Source organism: Portunus trituberculatus, chromosome 47 (assembly GCF_017591435.1).
Source record: "Portunus trituberculatus isolate SZX2019 chromosome 47, ASM1759143v1, whole genome shotgun sequence".
NCBI classification, from domain to species: domain Eukaryota; kingdom Metazoa; phylum Arthropoda; class Malacostraca; order Decapoda; family Portunidae; genus Portunus; species Portunus trituberculatus.
In genome coordinates this window covers 9,530,549-9,553,048 of record NC_059301.1, presented here as the reverse complement: position 1 = coordinate 9,553,048, position 22,500 = coordinate 9,530,549, and the positions used below count along the sequence as shown (strand labels likewise).

Below are 22,500 nucleotides of genomic sequence, written 5' to 3'. Positions count from 1 at the left end.
TAACGTCTGGCTGTCTCGTCAGAGACTGCAGCAGATCAAACAGTGAAACACACACACATATGCACACACGCGCGAATTCCAATATATTTTCACCATTCATATGTGACCAAGAAAGATGTACATTTTCTACATATCACACAACTACCAATCCTCTTCGCATGTTTGGGGTGCTCCACTGACACAGTTTTATCAGACAAGGTGGAAGGAAAACCTTTTCATTTAATCAACTCCCCTCCTCTGACTGATTGTCTTCAGCCTCTTTCTATCCTCTACCGCTATTTTAATGCTAACTGCATGCCGCCCCTCCTCCTGTGACCTCCTGTACAAGGCTTTCTTCATCTTCTCACCCCTACTCTGTTCAACTCTCTAATGCAAGAGTTATCCAGTACTTTCAATCATTCATTCCTTTGTCTGGTAAACTCTGGAACTCCCTACGTGCTCCCGTATTTTCAGACTTATATATGACTTGACTTCATTTACGAGGGAGGTTTCAAGACGTTTATCCCTTTATTTTTTAGCTAACTCTCTCAGACCTGCGAGGGGACTGGCAACTAAGTGGGCCTGATTTTTGCGTTTTAAGTTGCCCTTGGTCAGTTACCCTATCTGCTCCTATAGCCCAACCCAGTACTGTCATCACTACTTTTGTTACGTAGGAGGCCACCGGCCAAGAGTCACGAAACTGCAATAAAATAAAGAAGCACCCAGGTGCCAGTTCCCGAACAGTAAGAACAAGAACATTGTTTGACTCTTGTGTTAGAGAGGTGGACAGAATAGGGGTGAGAGAAAGAATAAAGTCCTGTGCAGCGAGGCCGAAGGAAGAGGAGAGGCATGCAGTTAGCAAGGTTAGATGTGCAGTTAACGTGAAAATAGCAATAGATGATAGCAAGAGATCCAACATTGCGATGATGAGAAAGATTCCGGAGACAACAAGGTAGAACAGAAGAGTTGATAAGACGAAAAGCTTTTGATTCCATTCTGCCTAAAAGAGGTGCATGAGTGAAACCTCCCAATATATGTGAAGCATGCGCCATACTAGTGGTACTGTTGTTGCTGATATTACTGCTAACGTCCATACAACTGCTCTCCTGCTATTAGGTAATTCTGCTGCAGTCAGTCTCGCTGTTACTACTGCTTGCGTTCGAGGATAATCTCAGTTAGGGGAGAGAGCTCGTTTGTGCAATGAAATACACTACCCAAAAAACCTAATATATTTTCTTTCCCCTCGCCACGCAATATACGAGCAAGGGTGGGCAGAATGGAGCAGTCACGTCTGTCATGTAAGGACACTGTGGGTTTTAAAATGTATGTGATGTATGATATAAGGCGCGGACCTAAACTAATCTCTCTCTCTCTCTCTCTCTCTCTCTCTCTCTGTTGTCCCCAGGTGGCAGCGGAACTACAATCGGGCATATTTTTCTTCGGGATGTCCAACAGTCTCGTCAACCCGATCATTTACGGCGCCTTCCACCTGTGTCACTGCCACAAACGGAGGACGTCTTTCAACCTTATAGTAATCAACAGGTAGGACGAACTTCTCTTTGTACTCCTCTTTGTCTTTATGTTCTCCTAATGACGCTTCTAAAAGGAAAGTCAACAGTCCTCTCTATTTTTCTTGATTATCACGAGACACCAGCCACTAATCTTCAATCTTAAATCTGAAACAAAGTGGAGCTTCATCACGGCTCGGATCAGTAACAGGTATTGCTCATCACCCATTGTTTTCGGTCCCGTCAAGAAGCAGGAAGCACATTGTCCTTTATAATGACCGGGGCGGAGTGAACAAGGGTGTGTGTAGTGCATCGTGTCTTTTCCACTCAGCTGAAGATATCTACTGGATGCATGACAAGTTATTTATATGTGAGAAGAGTAAGAGCAGACCGTGAGTGAAATACATGCAACATCAACCACAGCGAGAGGGAACTGTAAACAAAGGGTGATTGAAACTAGTGTATTCATCACGCTTGCTTGTCTCGTGTGTGTGTGTGAAGTGTTTACAGTTTCGTGGTCCAGTGATTCCTAAGGTTCTGGTTGCGTGTTTCCCGTTGTGCTTGACTACAACCCCACCTATCAGTTCTCCTGTTATAAATCTTGTTCGGTTGAAGAAAAGGTATTCGGGTCTATGCACACCTATCCTTTTTCAGGTGTATACATAGGTTAATGATTAGTAATATGGTATTCTACTGTGCGTTTAATTGTCGGTGTCAAGGCATTTATCCCTTACTTTTGGATAACTCTTGATAACTCTAGGGGAGCTGGTATTCCAGTGGGCCATTTTCTTCCATTTCTTTATTGCCTTTGGCCATGCTCCCCAATTGCGTAAAAAAATAGAAAAGACAAACATCTCCATGGTTTAACGCTCTCTGGTTCACTGGCTAAAATAACACCATTAATACTCCGTCGTTTCCCAAATAAAACACTGAACGTTAGAGCTATTTCACCCAACCATTTGATATTCACGATAACAAAACATAGTAATGATTTCATGATACAGAGAACAGAACATCAACAAATACACGAATGAGAACAATCGTAAAAACACAAAATACGACATACTAAGGACAGAGAAGAGCACTCAAGATAGGTGAGCCTGTCCTCAGCAAGACGAAGGAAGGGCACAGGTACGCCAGTTACTGCTCAGTATTCACCAGCCAGCCTCGCTAATCAGGGCGAAGACTTACCGGAACAAGAGGCTATTGAACAGGAGGGACCTCAGAAGATTAATGAAGGAGCAAGAGCCAGGTAGAAGGCAGAGAGAGAGAGAGAGAGAGAGAGAGAGAGAGAGAGAGAGAGAGAGAGAGAGAGTGTGTGTGTGTGAGAGAGAGAGAGAGAGAGAGAGAGAGTGTGTGGAACTCTTTGTTTGCTCCTGTATTACCTCATTCCTATGACTCGAACCCTTTCAAGAGAGAGATTTCAAGACACCTAAGCCTTATTTGATCCTTCCACTTAACATATCTATTGAAATTAACCTATTTCCTTCAAATTTGTAGTTGGTTTTAGCCAACATTTTTTTTTTTACACTAACAATAAAAATAACAGATAAATTAATAGAACATAAATACATAAATTAAATTCCACACTGCTGACCAGAAGAGGAGGCTATTGATTGTAAGTGAGAGTAGCGTGCTGGGTTGCGTTATGACTAAGTTCTATGTTAGTACTCCATTTTAACATCGAAATTAATTGGCTTACGGATAGAGTAATTGTGGCAAGAACCATAAAGCGAGAGGAGCAGCAATACATATTAATGGAGGAAGTAGTTTGCCAAGAAATGTAAAGTGTGACGCGTGGCAATGCATGTTAACGAGGAACTTAGTTGTGGGGGGTTAACAGAAAGAACGCACACACACACACACATAGTTCATCCAAGTATTTATGTCGCGATTATGTTTGTCACTGGATCTATGCATGATACTGTCAGAGCATGTTTATGGATATTTAACCCCTTCAGTACCATGACGCGTTTTCATATTCATTCTGGTTACTATTTGGTGATTTAATACAGCATCAGAAACTCATGTAGGGGATTGAAATAGTGAAGACTGTGGCCATTAATCTTCTGACTTTCATAGATCCTTCCTAATGTCAAAAAAACTGGTCTAATTGTTCATAAATCTCAAGGTAAAAATGTATCCCAGTATTGAAGAGGTTAAGATTGAATTACTATCATCGTCACCATCATCATTAATGTTGTCAAAATTACTATCACGAGAGAGACTCCTTACATCATGACTGCCAATAATAGCAAATTGAGTCTCGATGTCTCAGTATCTCCGTCAGGGCCCTTTCATTAGCGCCACTTGAGGGACTTCCTTCCTCTCAAAACCTCTGTCTGCTTTGGTCTACTCCAGTAAAAAGAAAATATAGAGTAATGTAAAATCTCATAAATTACAAATACATATTGAATTATTTACATCGGAAAAAAAAACTTACGGATTGACAATATGAATTAGATAATGAAGGACATAGGGTAGCAATAAATAACTCTTTCTTTCCACAAACGATTCAAATTATAATAAGAATTTAAAAAAGAAATACTAAGAAAACTTTAACTTCACTTCTTGAAAACGGATGTTCAGAAATATTTGTCAATGTAAGTATGAATGTTCTTAATCTCCTCTGATGAAAGTGACAGCTCAGTGGACGTTTTATGTATTGCCTTGACCACAGAATTTTAGAAATGATAGCACTATTAAAACATCAACAACTATTACTACTATAATTACTTTCATCACCACCATCACTACTATCACCACCACCACCACCACCACTACCACTACTACTACTACTACTACTAATACTACTACAGGTAGAAAACTTCACCACCGCAGAGTATTTTTACACAAGATGGCATCAAAGACATCAATCCTACACAATCTCGTGAAAGGAAACGTTCACGATTGTCTGAGAATAAGCATATTTCTATTTTTACATCCCCCCATCCCACTACTCTCTCTCTCTCTCTGTCTCTATCTCTCTCTCCCCTTTGTTTGTCCCACACACACGCTGTTAAAACAAAAACACTCAACCCACACGCGTCACCACACTTTTCGCACTCCATGACCTGAGGCACTCACACGCAAACGCACGCCCACACACACACACACACACACACACACACACACACACACACACACACACACACATGGTTATTGAACAACGCACACATTAGCGTCAACACAGACAGGGTGCCAGACACAGACAGACAGCACAGGGTAGATCAGCCAGCATTCCCGAGGCAACGCGTGACACTAATAAACATTCCTGACCTAGAACTTTTCCAACACCCTGTTCATCCCTATCTCATTCGCTCGCACACCCACTCACTCACTGATCCACCCACCCACCCCTCACTCACTCACTCACTCACTCACTTTCACTTTCGCTCACATTGTATAGGGTAAGGAAACGTTTGATAAATATCACCTTTAAAGCCACCGCTGCTGCCATCACCCCAGTCACCACGACCTACTTTCACTACTGCTATTATTATTACTACTACTACTATTACTACTGCTACTAATACTACGTGATATTATATAAGAGTGTTTTCACGGCCTCAGACTGCGACTGGAAATGTTTTACTTTATTGCAATACGACATAATAGAAATAGCACAGGAAATTTGTGTTTTTTTCTTATTTAATTTCGCAGTTTTCTGTTTCCATTTTTTCTTTACTCCGTCGTCTCTTATCAGTGTGTGTGTGTGTGTGTGTGTGTGTGTGTGTGTGTGTGTGTGTGTGTGTGTGTGTGTGTGTGTGTGTGCAATGGCTCTAATGAAAGTGGAGTGTTTTCCACTAACTTTCTTATCACGTTACCTAAAGCCACACACACAAGTCTTTCCATCAACTCAACCATCCTTCCCTTCCACACACACACACACACACACACACACACACACACACACACACACACACACATCCGCACCAGTATACTTGACGCCAAACAAACACCCACAAGTGGTTTAGTAGCTTAGCAGGTCACAAGGCACCGTATGTATTTCAGGAACCACATTAGTTTCTCTTTCCTCCATTGAAGTGTCTGTCTCTCACCACTATTTTATCCCATCGCTCTTCGCTTCGTCTATTTCACCTGCTTAATAACGCCACCACCGCCACAGCCACCATCACCAGCATCAACACCGCCATTACTCGCTCAATACATAACTAAAGTATTTCTTAGTTTGTTTACATTCTTTATATCAGGAACGAATAAATTTGTGGTCATATATCTCTCTCTCTCTCTCTCTCTCTCTCTCTCTCTCTCTCTCTCTCTCTCTCTGACCTACGCGACACAACCAATATTGAACACTGCCACACCATCAAAGTAAAACCGTGTCTTTGTATATCAGAATTCGTCTCAACATTTTCGCATTAAAGTGTGTATTAATATTCCTTGTCTAGTCTCCCTTTGAACCTTTGTCTTATGATCCACCAGGGTTCACGTGTCCATGTCATCGTTGGAGTCACGAATATTACTAACCTGACCCAAGATTCCACCTAAAACTCTCTTCCCTTGAGGCAAACTTCAGAAAAGAAGAAACCTACTCAAAGGAGAAAAATCTGCTGTCAGAGACCCGCTATTTGATGAGAGAGAGAGAGAGAGAGAGAGAGAGAGAGAGAGAGAGAGAGAGAGAGAGAGAGAGAGAGAGAGAGAGAGAGAGAGAGAGAGAGAGAGAAAAAGGAGAGAGGAGAAACTTCAATAGACACAAACAAAAGATAATTACATTAACAAGTGAATATACAGATAAATAAATAGATAAAACATGCACATAATTAGCTTGACAAACAAACTAAACAGAAAAATAAACAGATTGAGCAGAATAAGAAAAAAAAAAAACATACAGGAATTCATAAAACTGCCACAGGACGGACAGAATACAAAATAACCAGAGGCAGGTTTGTTGTGGGGACACGTTCGCATTATCAAGTCCGAAACATAAACCCCATTGATCAAGTGACTGACTCTAACACTGAAGCGCGGATTTATTTAAGACTCACCGTTGTAGTGATGAACGAGACTGTCCACAAGGCTCAGTACTGGAATGCCGCGCGGGAAAGTGTTGCTGGTATGAGCTCAACTGAACCTTGCATGAATTGAAGACTACCATATGAAGAGAGAGAGAGAGAGAGAGAGAAAAGATATGTAATTTTCCCTTCGTTGAGGAAGTTAACGGGGCATATTTAACCTCTTCAGTTAGACTCATTCCCATATTCATTTTCCTTATAATTTGGTGATCTAATAAAACTTCAGAAACTTATATGAGGGATTAAAATAGTGATGACTGTGGCCATCAATCCTCTTGCCCCAATAGACCCTTAGTAATGTAAATAAAATCGTTTAATAATACTCAAAACTCAAGGTAAAAATGTGTCCCAGTACTAAATGGATAAATCGAAGATGAAAATGTTCCGGAAAAAGGTGAAGAGAATTATGAAAGGAGCATATAGAAGCGAGGAACAGATGAAAGTGGAGGATGAGGTGGGAAGGAGATGGGGAGAGTATTTTGAGAAACTGCTAAATGTGAAGGAGGGGAGAGAGCTTGATATTGTAGTATATGAGAGGTGCTAGAGTTAACGTGATAGGGAAAGATGAATGTGGCAAGTATAACGAAGGAGAAGGTGTAGGCAGCAGTAATGGAGATAAAAATGAAAAAGCATAAGTCTGAATTTATGTGTAGCGGAGTGTTTGAAGGCAGGCGGGGTGACTCAGTATCATGGAGTGTGTTTCTGGCAAGCATGCTACCGTTGGAGTGCGCAAGTATATGATATGTGCTTCCATTGCATGAAAAAAGGAGGTGATAGCTATGAGAGGTCTAATCACACAGGCATCAGTTTATTGAGTATGGTAGATAAGGTATTAATAGAGGGAATCAGAGAAGGTATGTACAGATTGAGTAATGTGTGACGACGACGACGACGACGACGACGAGTACAAGTAGACATCAGAAGAGAGAAACTATGTACTACTTCAGGTGTTTGATGTAAATGAGATTTGTGAAAAGTATATAGCGAAAGAGAGGGAAGTATTTTGTGATTTTATGGATTTTGAGAACCTATATGTCATCAATGATAAAGGAGGATATGGAATGCCTTGAAGTTTTTCTTTGTTATGTAAGCAGTAGAACATGTGTAAGAGTAGAAAGCAACACAGGTGAATGGTCTGCTGTTAAGGTGATGTTAAGTGAGGAATGTGTATTGTCATCATGGCTGTTTAGCACTTAGATGTGGTGAGGAAAGATAATGTTGGAATGTTTGGTAGAGGATTGGGTCTGGTAATAATACAGTAAAAATTGCATCTTGAATACATTACTATTTGTGGATGACATATCACAGGTAGCAGATACTGAGAAATTAACAAGGCTGGCAGAGGATTTTGAACAGGTGTGTATGAACAGCGAAAAATACAGTTTTGATCTTAGTATTTCGGGATTCGTCTTTGTTCTTTTCTAACTTTCATTAATATGACTTGCTGTATTGCTTGCGTCTCTGCATTGTTTTCGAGACAGAGATCAAAAGAAAGAATGAATATATTTTTTTTCATCCTATGATCATTCTTGACTTCCAACCTGTTATGTTAATTTCCTGTAACAATGTTCACCAATATTTTGCATTTGTTAATACAAAATTCCATTTTCAAATTTTTATCTAATTTCTCCAAATCACCTGCATGTAGGTTGCATCAATCTGACCTAATTAACTTACAATTTCGTGAGGCATGACTTCCCCTGGAGAAGCCATTCTGTGAATCCTTCTTCACCCTGTGCTTTGAGTGATTCCTAATGTCCTTCGTATTACATACGATTTAATTAGGACAAATTATTCGCCATTAACATTTTATCTGTTCTCCGAAAATCTGAGATTGTATTCACTTCCTGTCACCTTAACGGCATCTTTTGTGAATTTAGTTATTTTCAAATGATATCAAACATCCTTTCATTGACAGCATTTTTGTGTTATTTCAATAGTGTAAAATTTGGATTTGGGAACAAACTTTTCTTCCAATCTACTTCATTTTTCATTATCTCTTTGTTAAATAAATGTAGTGTTTCAGTATATCAGTAATCTATTTAGACTCATTCTTTTATCTTATTTTTCTACTTGGAATAGTTTCCATCCACCATCGTGTAATTAATCAACAAAATATTTATTTACTTCATTTGCATTGACTTCTCCTTATCCTACCATTTTGGCCCCCTCCACAACCCTATTTTACCCTATTCATCTCACCCATATCAGCTTGATCTGTCTCCCCCACCACACTGTTACGCCTCTCTCTACCCTTTCATCTCTGCCTTAATTACACCTCTCCACATACCAAGACCATCCCTTTCTGTCTCCCTTTCCACCTCCCACCACCCTCACCACACCCTCACCACACCCTTACGCGTCATTTCATCACTAGCTCCATGCCCTACTTCTCTCATTATATCCAAAGGTCTCTCTCTCAGCGTTTCTTTTTCCTCCATTGTTAGTTCATACCCTGGAAATATTTTCTATAACCTTTTTTGAAATTTCTTCGCTGAAAGTCGGCTATCCTGCTTAATTCTCTCAGCGTTTCTTTTTCCTCCATTGTTAGTTCATACCCTGGAAATATTTTCTATAACCTTTTTTGAAATTTCTTCGCTGAAAGTCGGCTATCCTGCTTAATTCTGTAGTCTTCCTGTTTCAAACATAACCTAGTTTCACAATTTCATAATTTTTCCAGCTGCCTCCTGACTTGCACACCTGTAACTGTTTCCAGCTCTATTTTTCATGACTAAGTTTAAAGTATTACTCACATTGTTCGCTCCAAAAAGATGTCTTGAATTACATCTAAAAAGTTCTCTGCTCACATGTTTCCCAGTATCAGATTCCAGTCAATGTTCCTAAATCTAAATCCTCCCAACACACATACAACATGATTATAAATTCTCGCTCTGCACGCAAACACCAGGCCAGTGAGTCAACTGAATGGCTTGGCATATTTACATACCTGAAGTTATGATGTTGGATATAATGAAATGGTTGGAGGGTTTTATTAGGACCATAAACAAGAAAATATCTGTTTTATCACTGGGATACGCAAAAATATTACTACGTCATCGTCAGTTTGAGATCTTTTATCGAGTGAAACGAGTAGCAGTTAACCCTTTCGTCAGTCAACAGCGCTACGTAAACCCAGTCAAGATGCGGACACTAAAGAGACATTAGGGCGTGGCAACCAATGAAAAGATTTAATAGACAGGCTGCGACACAATTATCACCTGAAAGGAACCCACAATATAGTGTTTCGACATATTTTCCTTATTTTCACACTTCTTTCCATATCATTTATTCTCAGTAACATGATTTATTTTATTTAGTAGACTTTACACATAACTTTAAAACAAGAGACATATCAATACACCAACGTTTGTTCCTTGTCAGTGATATTAGGGTTGGTTATAGCCAATATTCTCGAGATCTATCAGAAGAAAAGATGTCAAATAAAACAACAAAAAACTGAAAAAAATCAATTTAGAGTTTTGAGACCGCGTGAGAACAAACACGCCTGATACTCACACTTTGCCTCCTAAAACCGACCAACTTGCAATTCCTCCCTTCAATTGACTCACCCGCTTTACCTTCGAGCAAATGGTATGCCTGTTATTGATCGCAAAGATGAAACACTTATTGTAATTGTCCATGTCAGTTTTCGTGGTTTATTATTATTTATTTATAGTCAAAGAAAAAGAGAGAGAGAGAGAGAGAGAGAGAGAGAGAGAGAGAGAGAGAGAGAGAGAGAGAGAGAGAGAGAGAGAGAGAGAGAGAGCATCAACAAAGAAAAGCTTCCTCTTACTCTTTGCTCCGCGTGAGATGAAAGGAGAGAAGGTTTGCTTTAGGCAGAGAATCGCAGAGAAAGCAGAAAGTGAGGCAGCCAGCAGCAGAGCGTCACCTTTGTGGAGCCACTCCGACCAGTGCGGTTGGCCTGGCAGGGCGTATATTTCCGATTTCCGTGAGAGTCTGTATCGGAAGGGTGTCTGGAGCCTAGCACTTGTGTTCCGTCTCGCTTGTGACGTCACATGTGGACGGAGCTCAGACAATTGTTGGAATATGATCTGTGTTTAAATATACGATAAAATTACATGACATCGCGTGTTATATCAGGGAGACACACGTAGTACTGTAGTTTATTCATTCCTAGCTTGCAAGTGGGGCCTAAACTATTTCCGTGGCCTCATCACTGATCGGTCCGTGGTTCAGTCAGTCTGCCATCTGTTTGCCATACACGACACGCCTCTCCACATTACAGGTTTGACTTCTGTTACCTCAATTTCTCATAATTCATGCAATCCTTACCTGGCCAGTGCTATTACGGCTCTTACAACTAAAAAAACAACACCAGAGGAGATCATATACCACAGCCCACTTACATATGACAGGAGTAGCTGACTAAGAGAGTGTAAGCGGGGTTAATGGGAATCGGTTGCGTTGACTCACAGCAAAGGCGTCAACATTGAGAAGCACATGAAGGGACAGAACAGTCACTTAATTAACTGCCTCGAAGAAAAAGATGAGGGAGAGTATGTAAATTTGGGAAACTGAGGGATAGGGAAATCACTTGAAAGCTGCCCTTTTTTTCCATTTTTCTGTGGTAATCACGTTGTAACGGAGAGGGGAAGCAGCATCCCCAACGTGATACATCACACGGGCGTTAATGATTTCCTCAAACAGTCAACGTAACACAAGAACATCTTCGCAGAGATAAATAATGTTAATCTTGCGAGAGGTAATAGTATTGTTTTTTGAATTAAAGGAATGAAATTATCATAGCAACACTCTATGAGGCCACATGAAAAACATAAACATTCTGACTAAACCTTATTATTACCGGAGAAGATCATGATGAGACTTGTGGAAAGAGAGAAGTTAGAACATATTCTAATAAAGACAGATTTTCAAGACCTTCAAGTGTAATTATTCAGGAAAGAGTGAAATAGTACCTTGTCTATGTGTTAGAGAGAGAGAGAGAGAGAGAGAGAGAGAGAGAGAGAGAGAGAGAGAGAGAGAGAGAGAGAGAGAGAGAGAACTTTTCTGTGTGTGTGTGTGTGTGTGTGTGTGTGTGTGTGTGTGTGTGTGTGTGTGTGTGTGTGTGTGTGTGTGTGTGTGTGTTCAGTACTTCTCTGTATCATAAAGTATAAGAAATAGTGTGGAATAGAGAGTTATGTAAACCAGAGACGAGATGAAATAAGTCTTCTGAGAAGAGAACATATTAAGTCTACACAGCTCAATGCCTAAGCTCGCGCACGTGTCTGTGTATGTGTGTGTGTGTGTGTGTGTGTGTGTGTGTGTGTGTGTGTGTGTGTGTGTGTGTGTGTGTGTGTGTGTGTGTGTGTGTGTGTGTGTCTACGCGTGCACCCTTCTATCCATGACAAAACTTGTGTGGAAATGGACGATCAAAGAGAACCAACCACTTGCAAGAAGAGTAAATCCGCTGTTTACTCGGAGCCTCAGTAGCATCATTTTTTTATTATTAGTGTATCACTACTCCTTTTTTGTCTCTCTCCTTTGCCCATTTTGATCCTGATCGTCTTGTCAACTCACGTTCAATCCCTCCAATGCAGTCCACCATTGCTCCCAGCTGCTTCAATTCACTAATCTGGCCTAGCTGTCTCATGCGTTCATTCTCTTTTACACTTTGCTCCTTTCCTCTCCTTTCCTCCTGCCAACCATTATCCAAGCACTCCTCTCGTTCTCACACTCTTCGCTGCAGATGTTCCTCTGAGCCGTTATCATCATGCCATCGTCTGCTGCAGTACCACTTCCCGGAGTTTTTTTTCTTGCACGAGACTCATTCAGGACCTCCATATCAGTGATAAAGATAATACGTATAACATCACACACACACACACACACACACACACACACACACACACACACACACACACACACACACACACACACACACACACACTGAGGTGCAGTAATACATCAGACTTCTCAGTAATGGAACTTATCTTGTCTCAGGATTACTTGACTATTTATATTACTTTGTATTCCGTAGAAGTCCTCTCTCTCTCTCTCTCTCTCTCTCTCTCTCTCTCTCTCTCTCTCTCTCTCTCTCTCTCTCTCTCTCTCTCTCTCTCTCTCTCTGTTACATTTTTCATTCATGGAAAGACACAAGTCAAGAACTACACGGACTTCAATAAAGCTTTTTCAAACATTTTCTTACAAACCACCTCATCATTCTCTACATCTCTGATAATAACTGCTCAAAAGTTTCTGTGTTACTATATTCATTCCTTTAGGCAAATTCGTGAAGAGTCATTATGTTTCGTAAGATTATCCTTCTTTATTCACTCTGTTAAGTAAACTGTAAACATATCATCAACATCGGTAAACTATGACATTTTGAATCCCAATGTCTCCTCTTTCCGTTACAACATGGTTACAGGAAACATTCACTATTTTTAATGCCCTTATATACACAAGAATATTATTTCCTGTCTTTCCCTTTTACATACACTCTGCTATATGTGTGTGTTTTTTCCTATTTAGTTGAAGTTCACAATACAATGAGATGTAGACATGCCTCATTTTTAGAAACATCCTTTCTCACAAAACCACCTCTCTCATCGTATGTTTCATATCTAACTAAACGAACAACTTTTTCGTGGTTTCCTCAGCACGAAGGTTTTTCTCAAGGTTGCGTCCTCTGTCTCACCCTTTCCATCTCACCAATAAATAATAATCCCTTTATCAGTTTCCGCAAATTAGCAAATTTCCAAACCACCAAACTATAACAGCCAGACGGTAACATTCCATCCATTAACCCCATAGTACGTATCTGCATAAAATACACATTCCTTGTTCATCTTATCTAACCATTCCTCATATGTTATGATTAAATAGCATACACACGTGCATGAAAGCACATGCGTGCTCGAACACAGACACGTAAACACTCACACACGTATGCATCTAATTAAACACGTCCTTCTCAAATACAAGTAGAGAGAGGAAAAAGAAAGCATTATTCAGAGCCAGTATGAATAAGAGACAACTAAGTGAAGAGAAACAGAAAATGACGCAAGTGCGCACACACACACACACACACACACACACACACACACACACACACACACACACACACACACACACACACACACACACACACAAGTTTACTGTTGTCACAAATGCTCCGCATGGAATAGGTAGCAATGTTGTTGTGACTGTCAATCACTACGTTGTTAATGTCTGGCATTATCATAATACTTATGGTATAAATATCAAGTAGATATGTACATCCACTACCATGATATGAGTGCGATTCCATGATATATGCGGAGATCAAAGGAATACAGTTTCTACGTACTCCCCGATTGTTTATGCTCCACACATGTGACTCCAAGGGTTACGACAGTGATGATTGAGTATAGACACTCCTTCACCGCAGCCCTGCTGAAAAATTCGGAATACTCTGAAAAAGCTGTTCCGTCAAGGCCAAGCGCTTCTATTTCCCCAGCATGAGCCATTCTTTACCAAAACAGATACTATACTCGCATAACTTACATTTCTTCGAGGCATTCCTGCTACTCTATACTAGACTAACAAATCTGCATGCAATTAGCTTTAACCTAACCATTATGAAATACTCTTAATCCCATGTAATTCATCGAGAAGTCCTCTAACCTAACCTTCTCTAATCTAAGCTGTTCCCCGTCAATACCAACCCACCAGGAAGCTCACTAACAAACCAAGAGACCCACTAACATAAGCTATTCTAATCCAGGCAGCACATATTCTCTACTAACCCACTAACACCTCTACTAACTTAACCCATCCTTAAGTGCCCTGTCCCCAGCCAATCCCTCAGCCTAACTAACCCCGTACCCGTGTCTCGCGCAGAACGGGCTCCAACCTGCAGTACCGGGCCAGCACCCGCGCCAGCTCCCGCTTCACCACCTACAGGAGCTCCGGGGCTGACCTCGACACTTCGGTGGTTAACGTGTTTGAGGACGGGGTGAGTCTCCGCGGTGTGTGTGTGTGTGTGTGTGTGTGTGTGTGTGTATTCAGCGTTCCATCTGTCTGCTAATTCATGTCATTGCTGTAATTCATCCTCACACACAACAGTTCCAGTAATCTCTTTTAGACGACGCTGCTAAACTCTGAACACAACACACACACACACACACACACACACACACACACACACACACACACACACACACACACCACTTACTGTCTCTCCCAAGCTTTCAGTTCCTCCCATCGTTTTAAATTATTATCACTACTTGTATCCATCTACCCACACACTCCTTGCCGTCCTTCCCCACGCCCCCCACGACACGCCTTGTCTCTCACTCCTTGCCTTTCAATCTGTTGCTACATGTCTCTCAGCTGATTTGTCTCGCGTCCATTATTCCAGCTCCGTTTGCCTGCCCTCAGGATTATTGATAACACTTATAGATGGGAAGGAAAAAAGCGTCAAAAAATTACAAGGAAAAACTAAAGAGATTATTTTCTTTAGACACAAGTATTGTTCGTACAATTTTATTTCACACACACACACACACACACACACACACACACACACACACACACACACACACACACACACACACATTAACACTTCTAAAAACATATTCTTTCATCAAAGTGTTTCCTTTATGGTTACTCAAAAATTTTCTGTTTTCAATTCCGTGAGTACCTGAGCGTGTGTTTCACTGTTTGATCTGCTGCAGTCTCTGACGAGACAGACAGACGTTACCATACGGAACGCGCTCAGAGCTCATTATTTCCGATCTTCGGATAGGCCTGAGACCAGGCACACACCACACACCGGGACAACAAGGTCACAACTCCTCGAATTACATCCCGTACCTACTCACTGCTAGGAGAACAGGGGCTACACGTGAAAGGAGACACACACAATATCTCCACCCGGCCGGTGTGTGTGTGTGTGTGTGTGTGTGTGTGTGTGTGTGTGTGTGTGTGTGTGTGTGTGTGTGTGTGTGTAGGTTGATAATGTGGTGAAGGTGTTGAAATGAAAGCAGATAAGCGTAGGAGGTGATGTAAGCCAGATATATTGCAGGTACAAATGATTAAGTGTAGGTGCAATGAAAGTTAATGGTGCTGATGTAGATACAGCTTTATGTTGACACGGGGCTTAATGCATCACGAATGTATACCTATGAGATGGCCAGATGGCAAACATAAAACAGCGATGAAAATATATCTATGTCCAAGTAATGTTATGAAAACTTTTCCAAGTGAACTAACTTCCATGAAACTACTAATCTTGTAGCAATATTATAAAAGAATTAGTTTTTTTTTTTTTTTCATAAGTAAGTAGTTTTGCCATATCAGTGTTCGTAATAAAAAATACACTCTTAAAGAAAAAAAGAAAACATGATAGCATTCTACTACTACTACTAGTACTACTACTACTACCACTACTACTACTACTACTACTACAACTACTACCACTACTACTACAAATACTACTAATACAACTATTACTACTAGTACTGCTAATATTACTTTTATTACAACTGTGTATATCTAAACAAATGTTACAGAGTGGGTGAAAGGGAAGCACAAGCTGATGCAAGGTATTTGATATATTCTTTAATGTTTCAGTTGTACAATTATCTTCAGAAATTTTTTTTTTTTCGAATGATGTTTGTATTACCGAAACGTTAAAGAATATTGTACATACCTTGCATCAGCGTGTTTACTTACCGCCCACTTTTCTACTACGACTACTTCTACTATTACTACTACTACTACTACTACTACTACTACTACTAATAATAATAATAATAATAATAATAATAATAATAATAATAATAATAATAATAATAATAATAATAATAATAATAACAATAATAATAATGATAAAGATGATAATAATAATAATAATAATAATAATAACAATAATAATAATAATAATAGTAATAATAGTAATAATAATTATAATACTAAATATGAATAGTAGTATTAATAATAATAATAATAATAATAATAATAATAATAATAATAATAATAATAATAATAATAATAATAATAAAGACACATGTAATCACACTAGAAATAGATCTCGTTTGTACATGGAGGGAAGAAATGAAGAACTTTCAGTAATAATTTATCGTTACATTTCCTGCTACAATTCTGCCAATCAGCCTGTGACAAAACGACGCCACCACCTTTATTACAATGCTATCAGTTGGCTGTGTTTTTTTTTTTTTTCTCTCACTTGTATTTATTAGTTTTTTGTTGATTACGTGATTATTTCATTAATTGTCCTCATCATGCAACAAAAGACAGAAAATTACCACTCAAATTATTATTTTTTTTTTTAGTTTTCATCCATATTTTGATTAATGGTACTTTACACTACTTTAAATATTGATATATTACACCGTGACTTATATTAGATTGCTTTGAGACACTCTCTCTCTCTCTCTCTCTCTCTCTCTCTCTCTCTCTCTCTCTCTCTCTCTCTCTCTCTCTCTCTCTCTCTCTCTCTCTCTCTCTCTCTCTCTCTCTCTCTCTCTCTCTCTCTCTCTCTCTCTCTCTCTCTCTCTCTCTCTCTCTCTCTCTCTCTCTCGATTCTTGTAATCTGATATGACTTCATACCTTTTAAGTTTCTTGCTAAATACTAAATCTTGGCTGGCTAAATCCTTTCTTCGCTAAATACTGACTGACTCACCGATTGACTGACTGGCTGACTGGCTGGCTAGATAACAACTTTATAGATAAGATCCCGACTGATTTGCTGAATAAAAGACTCACCAGTGCTCAAGCTTACCTACTACATGATTAATCCCCTCAGTACTGGGACACATTTGTACCTTGAGATCTGTGCATGATTATTCCAATTTATTGACATTAGGAAGGGTCTATGGAGGTCAGAAGATTAATGGTCAGAGTCTTCACTATTTTAATCCCCACATTAAGTTTCTGGAGCTGTATAAAATCACCAAATAGTAAGCAGAATGAAATGGAAATGTGTCATGGTACTGAAGGGGTTAACCGAATGTCTGATGAGAAGAAAGCTAGACTAATTGATTGACTGACATAAACGAATGGCCTACTGATTGAAATAGAGCAGAAAAACACCACATTCGATAGCAACCTATGTCAAACCAATTCAGAGGCAGTTTCGTTTCAAGTATCTTATTGTTTCATCTTTTTTTTTTCTGTACTGACATTAAAGTGTTCAATTGCACTGCTTAACATAAACGTACGCGTGTGTGTGTGTGTGTGTGTGTGTGTGTGTGTGTGTGTGTGTGTGTGTGTGTGTGTGTGTGTGTGTGTGTGTGTGTGTGTGTGCAGCAAAGTAAACCCCAATAAAATGAAAATAGTTGGTCTTCCAGTTGGGAGCCAAACTTTTAGAGGAGGGAGAGAAGGACGAGTAATGGTAGAGGTTGGGGGAGAAGAAGATATGAGAGAGAGAGAGAGAGAGAGAGAGAGAGAGAGAGAGAGAGAGAGAGAGAGAGAGAGAGAGAGAGAGAGAGAGAGAGAAAACGGAGGAAAAAATGAAATGGTGTTGAAAAACGTGGGAATAAAAAAAAACACAGGAAATTGGAGTAAAACGTAAAGACCTGCCTGTAAAGTTGAGGAAAACAAACTCAACGAAGATTTATGTTGCTGGCTAGTTACTGGTGTGGTTAGCATGCACTTTACCGGCGCGTTCATAATATTTTGGAGAGAGAGAGAGAGAGAGAGAGAGAGAGAGAGAGAGAGAGAGAGAGAGAGAGAGAGAGAGAGAGAGAGAGAGAGAGAGAGAGAGAGAGAGAGACCCAGTATTTCTCCTAGTAAAAAAAAAAACAAGACAAAAACACATCTCATCCACTTAATATATGAAAAATAGAAATATTCAATCCATTCTATTTTATAAAGGTTCCATAATCAATATAGTTTGTGTGTGTGTGTGTGTGTGTGTGTGTGTGTGTGTGTGTGTGTGTGTGTGTGTGTGTGTGTGTGTGTGTGTGTGTGTGTGTGTGTGTGTGTGTGTGTGTGTGTGTGTGTAATTCACTGTTTGATCTGCTGCAGTCTCTGACGAGACAGCCAGACGTTACCCTACGGAACGAGCTCAGAGCTCATTGTTTCCGATCTTCGGATAGGCCTGTGTGTGTGTGTGTGTGTGTGTGTGTGTGTGTGTGTGTGTGTGTGTGTGTGTGTGTGTGTGTGTGTGTGTGTGTGTTGTAGGGTAATATGATATACTGATAAACTGTAAGTGGCTGTGAGAAAGAAAACAAAAAATACAAGGAATGGTTGAGGAAAAAAGATGATTAAAAAAATAAGAAAAAGTAAAGGGCGAAGGAGGAGGAGGAGGAGGAGGAGGAGGAGGAGGAGGAGGAGGAGGAGGAGGAGGAGGGGGAGAAAGCGAGGGGATGTAAGAGAGCGTGATGCAGGGAAGAAAAATTGAGGGTAGGACGCAAAAGCAGTAGAAAAAAGAGAGAGAGAGAGAGAGAGAGAGAGAGAGAGAGAGAAATGTGGACCAGTGGCGACGACTGTAGAAGTAAGGGGAAAGGAGGAAGAAAAAAACAACAAGGCATTATGTATGTAGCGAGACCCAAGAATTGTGTACCAAGTTAATCTACCTGAGTATGTACTGTGTTTTCTTAACCTTCAACAACTTCTTTACCTTGTACCTTTACCATGACTTTTCCTTACTCCGACCACGTCAATGTTTTTCTTATTTCCTTTTTTTTGTCCCTTCTCATTGTAAGTCTACGAGTTGGCTTTGCGTTAGCGAGGGGAGTACCAATCTAAATTTTTGGAGAGTGATGTTCGTTTCTCCTCTCATTCTAAAACGACCACTTGGATTTACTAATTAAGATGAGGGCGAGAAAAATATACTCTTTCTTCATATACTTACAGTATTACATAGCAGAAAGGCTCGCAATATGAGGTGTCTCCTTAAGGCTTTACCCTCTCCTTTTAAACGTGCTTTGATCTAAAAATGTATACGAAAACAATAAGTACAGAAATTATGTATCCAAGAATGAAGTTTTGATTTTGTTTCTGTTTTTTTTTTTTTTTTGCGTGTGATGTGTTTGAAGAGCACCGTTACAATCATTCTAGTCTCATTAGCGTCCCGTGTTTGGTGTAGAATGTGATGAAAAGCAAAGGTGAAAGCAGAAAGGTTGATAAAATGGAGTCGAAATAAGCGCATGGTGGAAGGACGCTGGTTCGTTCTGAGCACCGCGATGGTTCTCAGCGTCGTCTTAACGTTAGGAGGAGAAGGAATAAAAAGTTTCTCCTATGACTTCCGACACTAAATTTCTATTACTTATCCAATATACCTGAATACTCTACTTTACGACCAAACATCTCTCTCTCTCTCTCTCTCTCTCTCTCTCTCTCTCTCTCTCTCTCTCTCTCTCTCTCTCTACTCCCTCGGGGGATCAGAAAGACAAATTATGATGCCCCTGAAATAACAAAGTCCCTTCCTTTCCCTCACGCCCTTTCCCTTATTTCCTTCGTCCTTTGCTTTTTTCACTCTCTCCTTCCCTCCTTTCACTCTTAATTAAATCGGTCTCTCTCTCAGTATAGCCTTCTTTCATTGTTAATTCAGCCCTTTCCACTTTCCCCTCTCCTATGGCCTCGAGCCCCCTCCCCCCAGATCTCTTTGACCCAACTCTCTCTCTCTCTCTCTCTCTCTCTCTCTCTCTCTCTCTCTCTCTCTCTCTCTCTCTCTCTCTCTCTCTCTCTCACACACACACAAAACTGCCTCCCTTTTGTCTTACTAGAGGCACAAACATAGGCCTCTTGGTGATCTTTCATCCCTCTCTCCTCCATGTCTCTCCTTAATACCAAGATGTTCAGGATTTTCTCTCTCTCTCTCTCTCTCTCTCTCTCTCTCTCTCTCTCTCTCTCTCTCTCTCTCTGTCTGTCTGTCTGGCATTTGTATTTACCTATAAACTTTTATTTCTTGGTTTTATATCAGAAGTCTCTAAATATGCCATATTTTACGTACTCTACGTCCTTCCTCTTCCTCACCTGTTCGTCTCTTCCTTCTTTCTTTCATTTACTTTTCTCTTTCCTTCCTCTCTTTCCTCTCCTTCTCCCAGTCCTTTATTCCATGTGTGTATTCATTCCATTATCATAACTAATACCGTTTTTATTTCAGCTATTAAATTCTTCCTCTACAAGACTCCCCTCCTTATTCCTCTTTATTTTTCCTACATGTAATTATCCCTTCCTATTGTTATTAGCCTTCCTTTTTTCCTCCTCGTCCTCCTCTTCACTTTCTGGCACTAGCAACATCCTACTGGCGCTCCCTTCTCAAAGTCATCCTGAACAAAAGTATCGAGATGGTGGCCGTCTTTCACCCTCATCTCTCCCCGTCCCCTCACCCTCCCCTCGTTTCTGCCTCGCAGCCTCTCTTTACCTGTCCCGGCCCATCCACAGCACCGCTCTTAAACATCTTTCAGCCTCACTCTCTTCCTACAAACACTCTCTCTCTCTCTCTCTCTCTCTCTCTCTCTCTCTCTCTCTCTCTCTCTCTCTCTCTCTCTCTCTCTCTCTCCCATGCTTCTTTTCTTCTTCCACATTAGCGTACATACAAGCAATATCATACTTGTTCTCTTCGTCTTTGTTTTCCTCTTCACCGCCACGCTTCGCCTCTACTTCTCTTTATTCTCCATACAGTGCCGCTAGCTTGAGAGAGAGAGAGAGAGAGAGAGAGAGAGAGAGAGAGAGAGAGAGAGAGAGAGAGAGAGAGAGAGAGAGAGAGAGAGAGAGAGAGAGAGAGGTGGGGGGAAAAACCACGCGCGCTTTATGGTTCGAGGGGTCCCCAAGCGTACGGGTTCGAATCTTGGCCACGGTCCGAGTGTAGGTATGGCTTCCTTACTTTTTTTTTTTTTTATACCTTGTGCTTGTGGTAAAGGCTCCCTAATGGGTGGGCTTTCAGATGAGAGGTACCCAAAAAATACCTCTTTTTCCCCATAAATTCCTGTAAAAAGCTCACACTGCATAGAGAGAGAGAGAGAGAGAGAGAGAGAGAGAGAGAGAGAGAGAGAGAGACTAACGTACTGACTGCCTTACTCGCTCCAGCAGGTCCGCTACTCGTTCCGGCGACGCTCCAGCCGCCAGAAGAGCATCTTGGCAGCGTCCACAAGGAGGCCGCACGAAGAAGGAGGCGGACGCGACCAATTCTTGAGACCCTCTGTGCGGTACGGCAGGAGGCTCAAACCGGTGGGAAGAACGCACGCTGGGTCATACGATCCCTCCCCCACCAGCCTCTCCCCTCTGGCTTGCCTTGGGGAGAAGCGCGAGAACGATGACGAGGAGGACGACGACGAGGAGAGGGAGGAGACACTGTCCGCGGGGAGTATGGAGGAGGAGAGGAAAAGGAAACGCAAGCATCACATCCTTGAGGTAAGCAGCAACGGCAGGAAGGCGGCAGACGACTCCTGGTCTCCCAACGACAGCCCCAAACAAAGGAATAAGCGTGCTCTTCCTCAAATCACACGGTCAGTCACAAGGTCACGCCAGTCCTTGCCGCACGAGGATGGCATTCTGGTCACCACGTCACTCAAGGACCTCCAGTCACACCAATACAACGGAATCTCTCTCCTCCAGACACCAGGCAACAACTGCGAGTTAGACACACAGCTCTAAGGACGAGGAAAAAGAAGAAAAGGAGGACTGCAGGGAACACTCACCAAAGAACACCTATGACAAACAAGGCTTTTTGTTCGCTTTGAGCATCTAGAGAGAGAGAGGAAGAGGAGGAGGAGATATAAAGGGAGGAAAAATGGGACAAAAAGAAGTGGAAAATTAGGAGGAGGAGGAAGAGGAAGAATAGGAGGAGGAGGAGGAGGAGGAGGAGGAGGAGGAGGAGGAGGAGGAGGAGGAGGAGGAGGAGGAGGAGGAGGAGGAGGAGGAGGAGGAGGAGGAGGAGGAGGAGGAGGAGGAGGAGGAGGAAGAGTGAAGTAGAGGAGGAGGAGAATAATATCGACGACTACAAGGGGAAGAAGGAGGAGGAGGAAGAAAAGGAATCACAAATACAGGAGGAGGAAGGGAAG

At 41.1% G+C, this 22,500-nt stretch overlaps 1 protein-coding gene across 3 annotated transcripts in view; it reads left to right on the top strand.

Annotated features, from left to right (window-relative positions):
- Window positions 1–22,267, top strand: part of LOC123498037 (gonadotropin-releasing hormone receptor-like) — a 190,035-nt gene extending 167,768 nt beyond the window's left edge. For 2 of the 3 annotated variants that reach the window (XM_045245114.1, XM_045245115.1), the window contains 3 exons: window positions 1,385–1,521; window positions 14,366–14,480; window positions 21,527–22,267. In XM_045245114.1, the coding sequence (XP_045101049.1) occupies window positions 1,385–1,521; window positions 14,366–14,480; window positions 21,527–22,093 (819 nt within the window). In that variant the 3' untranslated portion in view covers window positions 22,094–22,267. The remainder of the gene's footprint in view (window positions 1–1,384; window positions 1,522–14,365; window positions 14,481–21,526) is intronic. The other variant, XM_045245116.1, reaches the window with a different exon arrangement.
- Window positions 22,268–22,500: the final 233 nt, after the last annotated feature.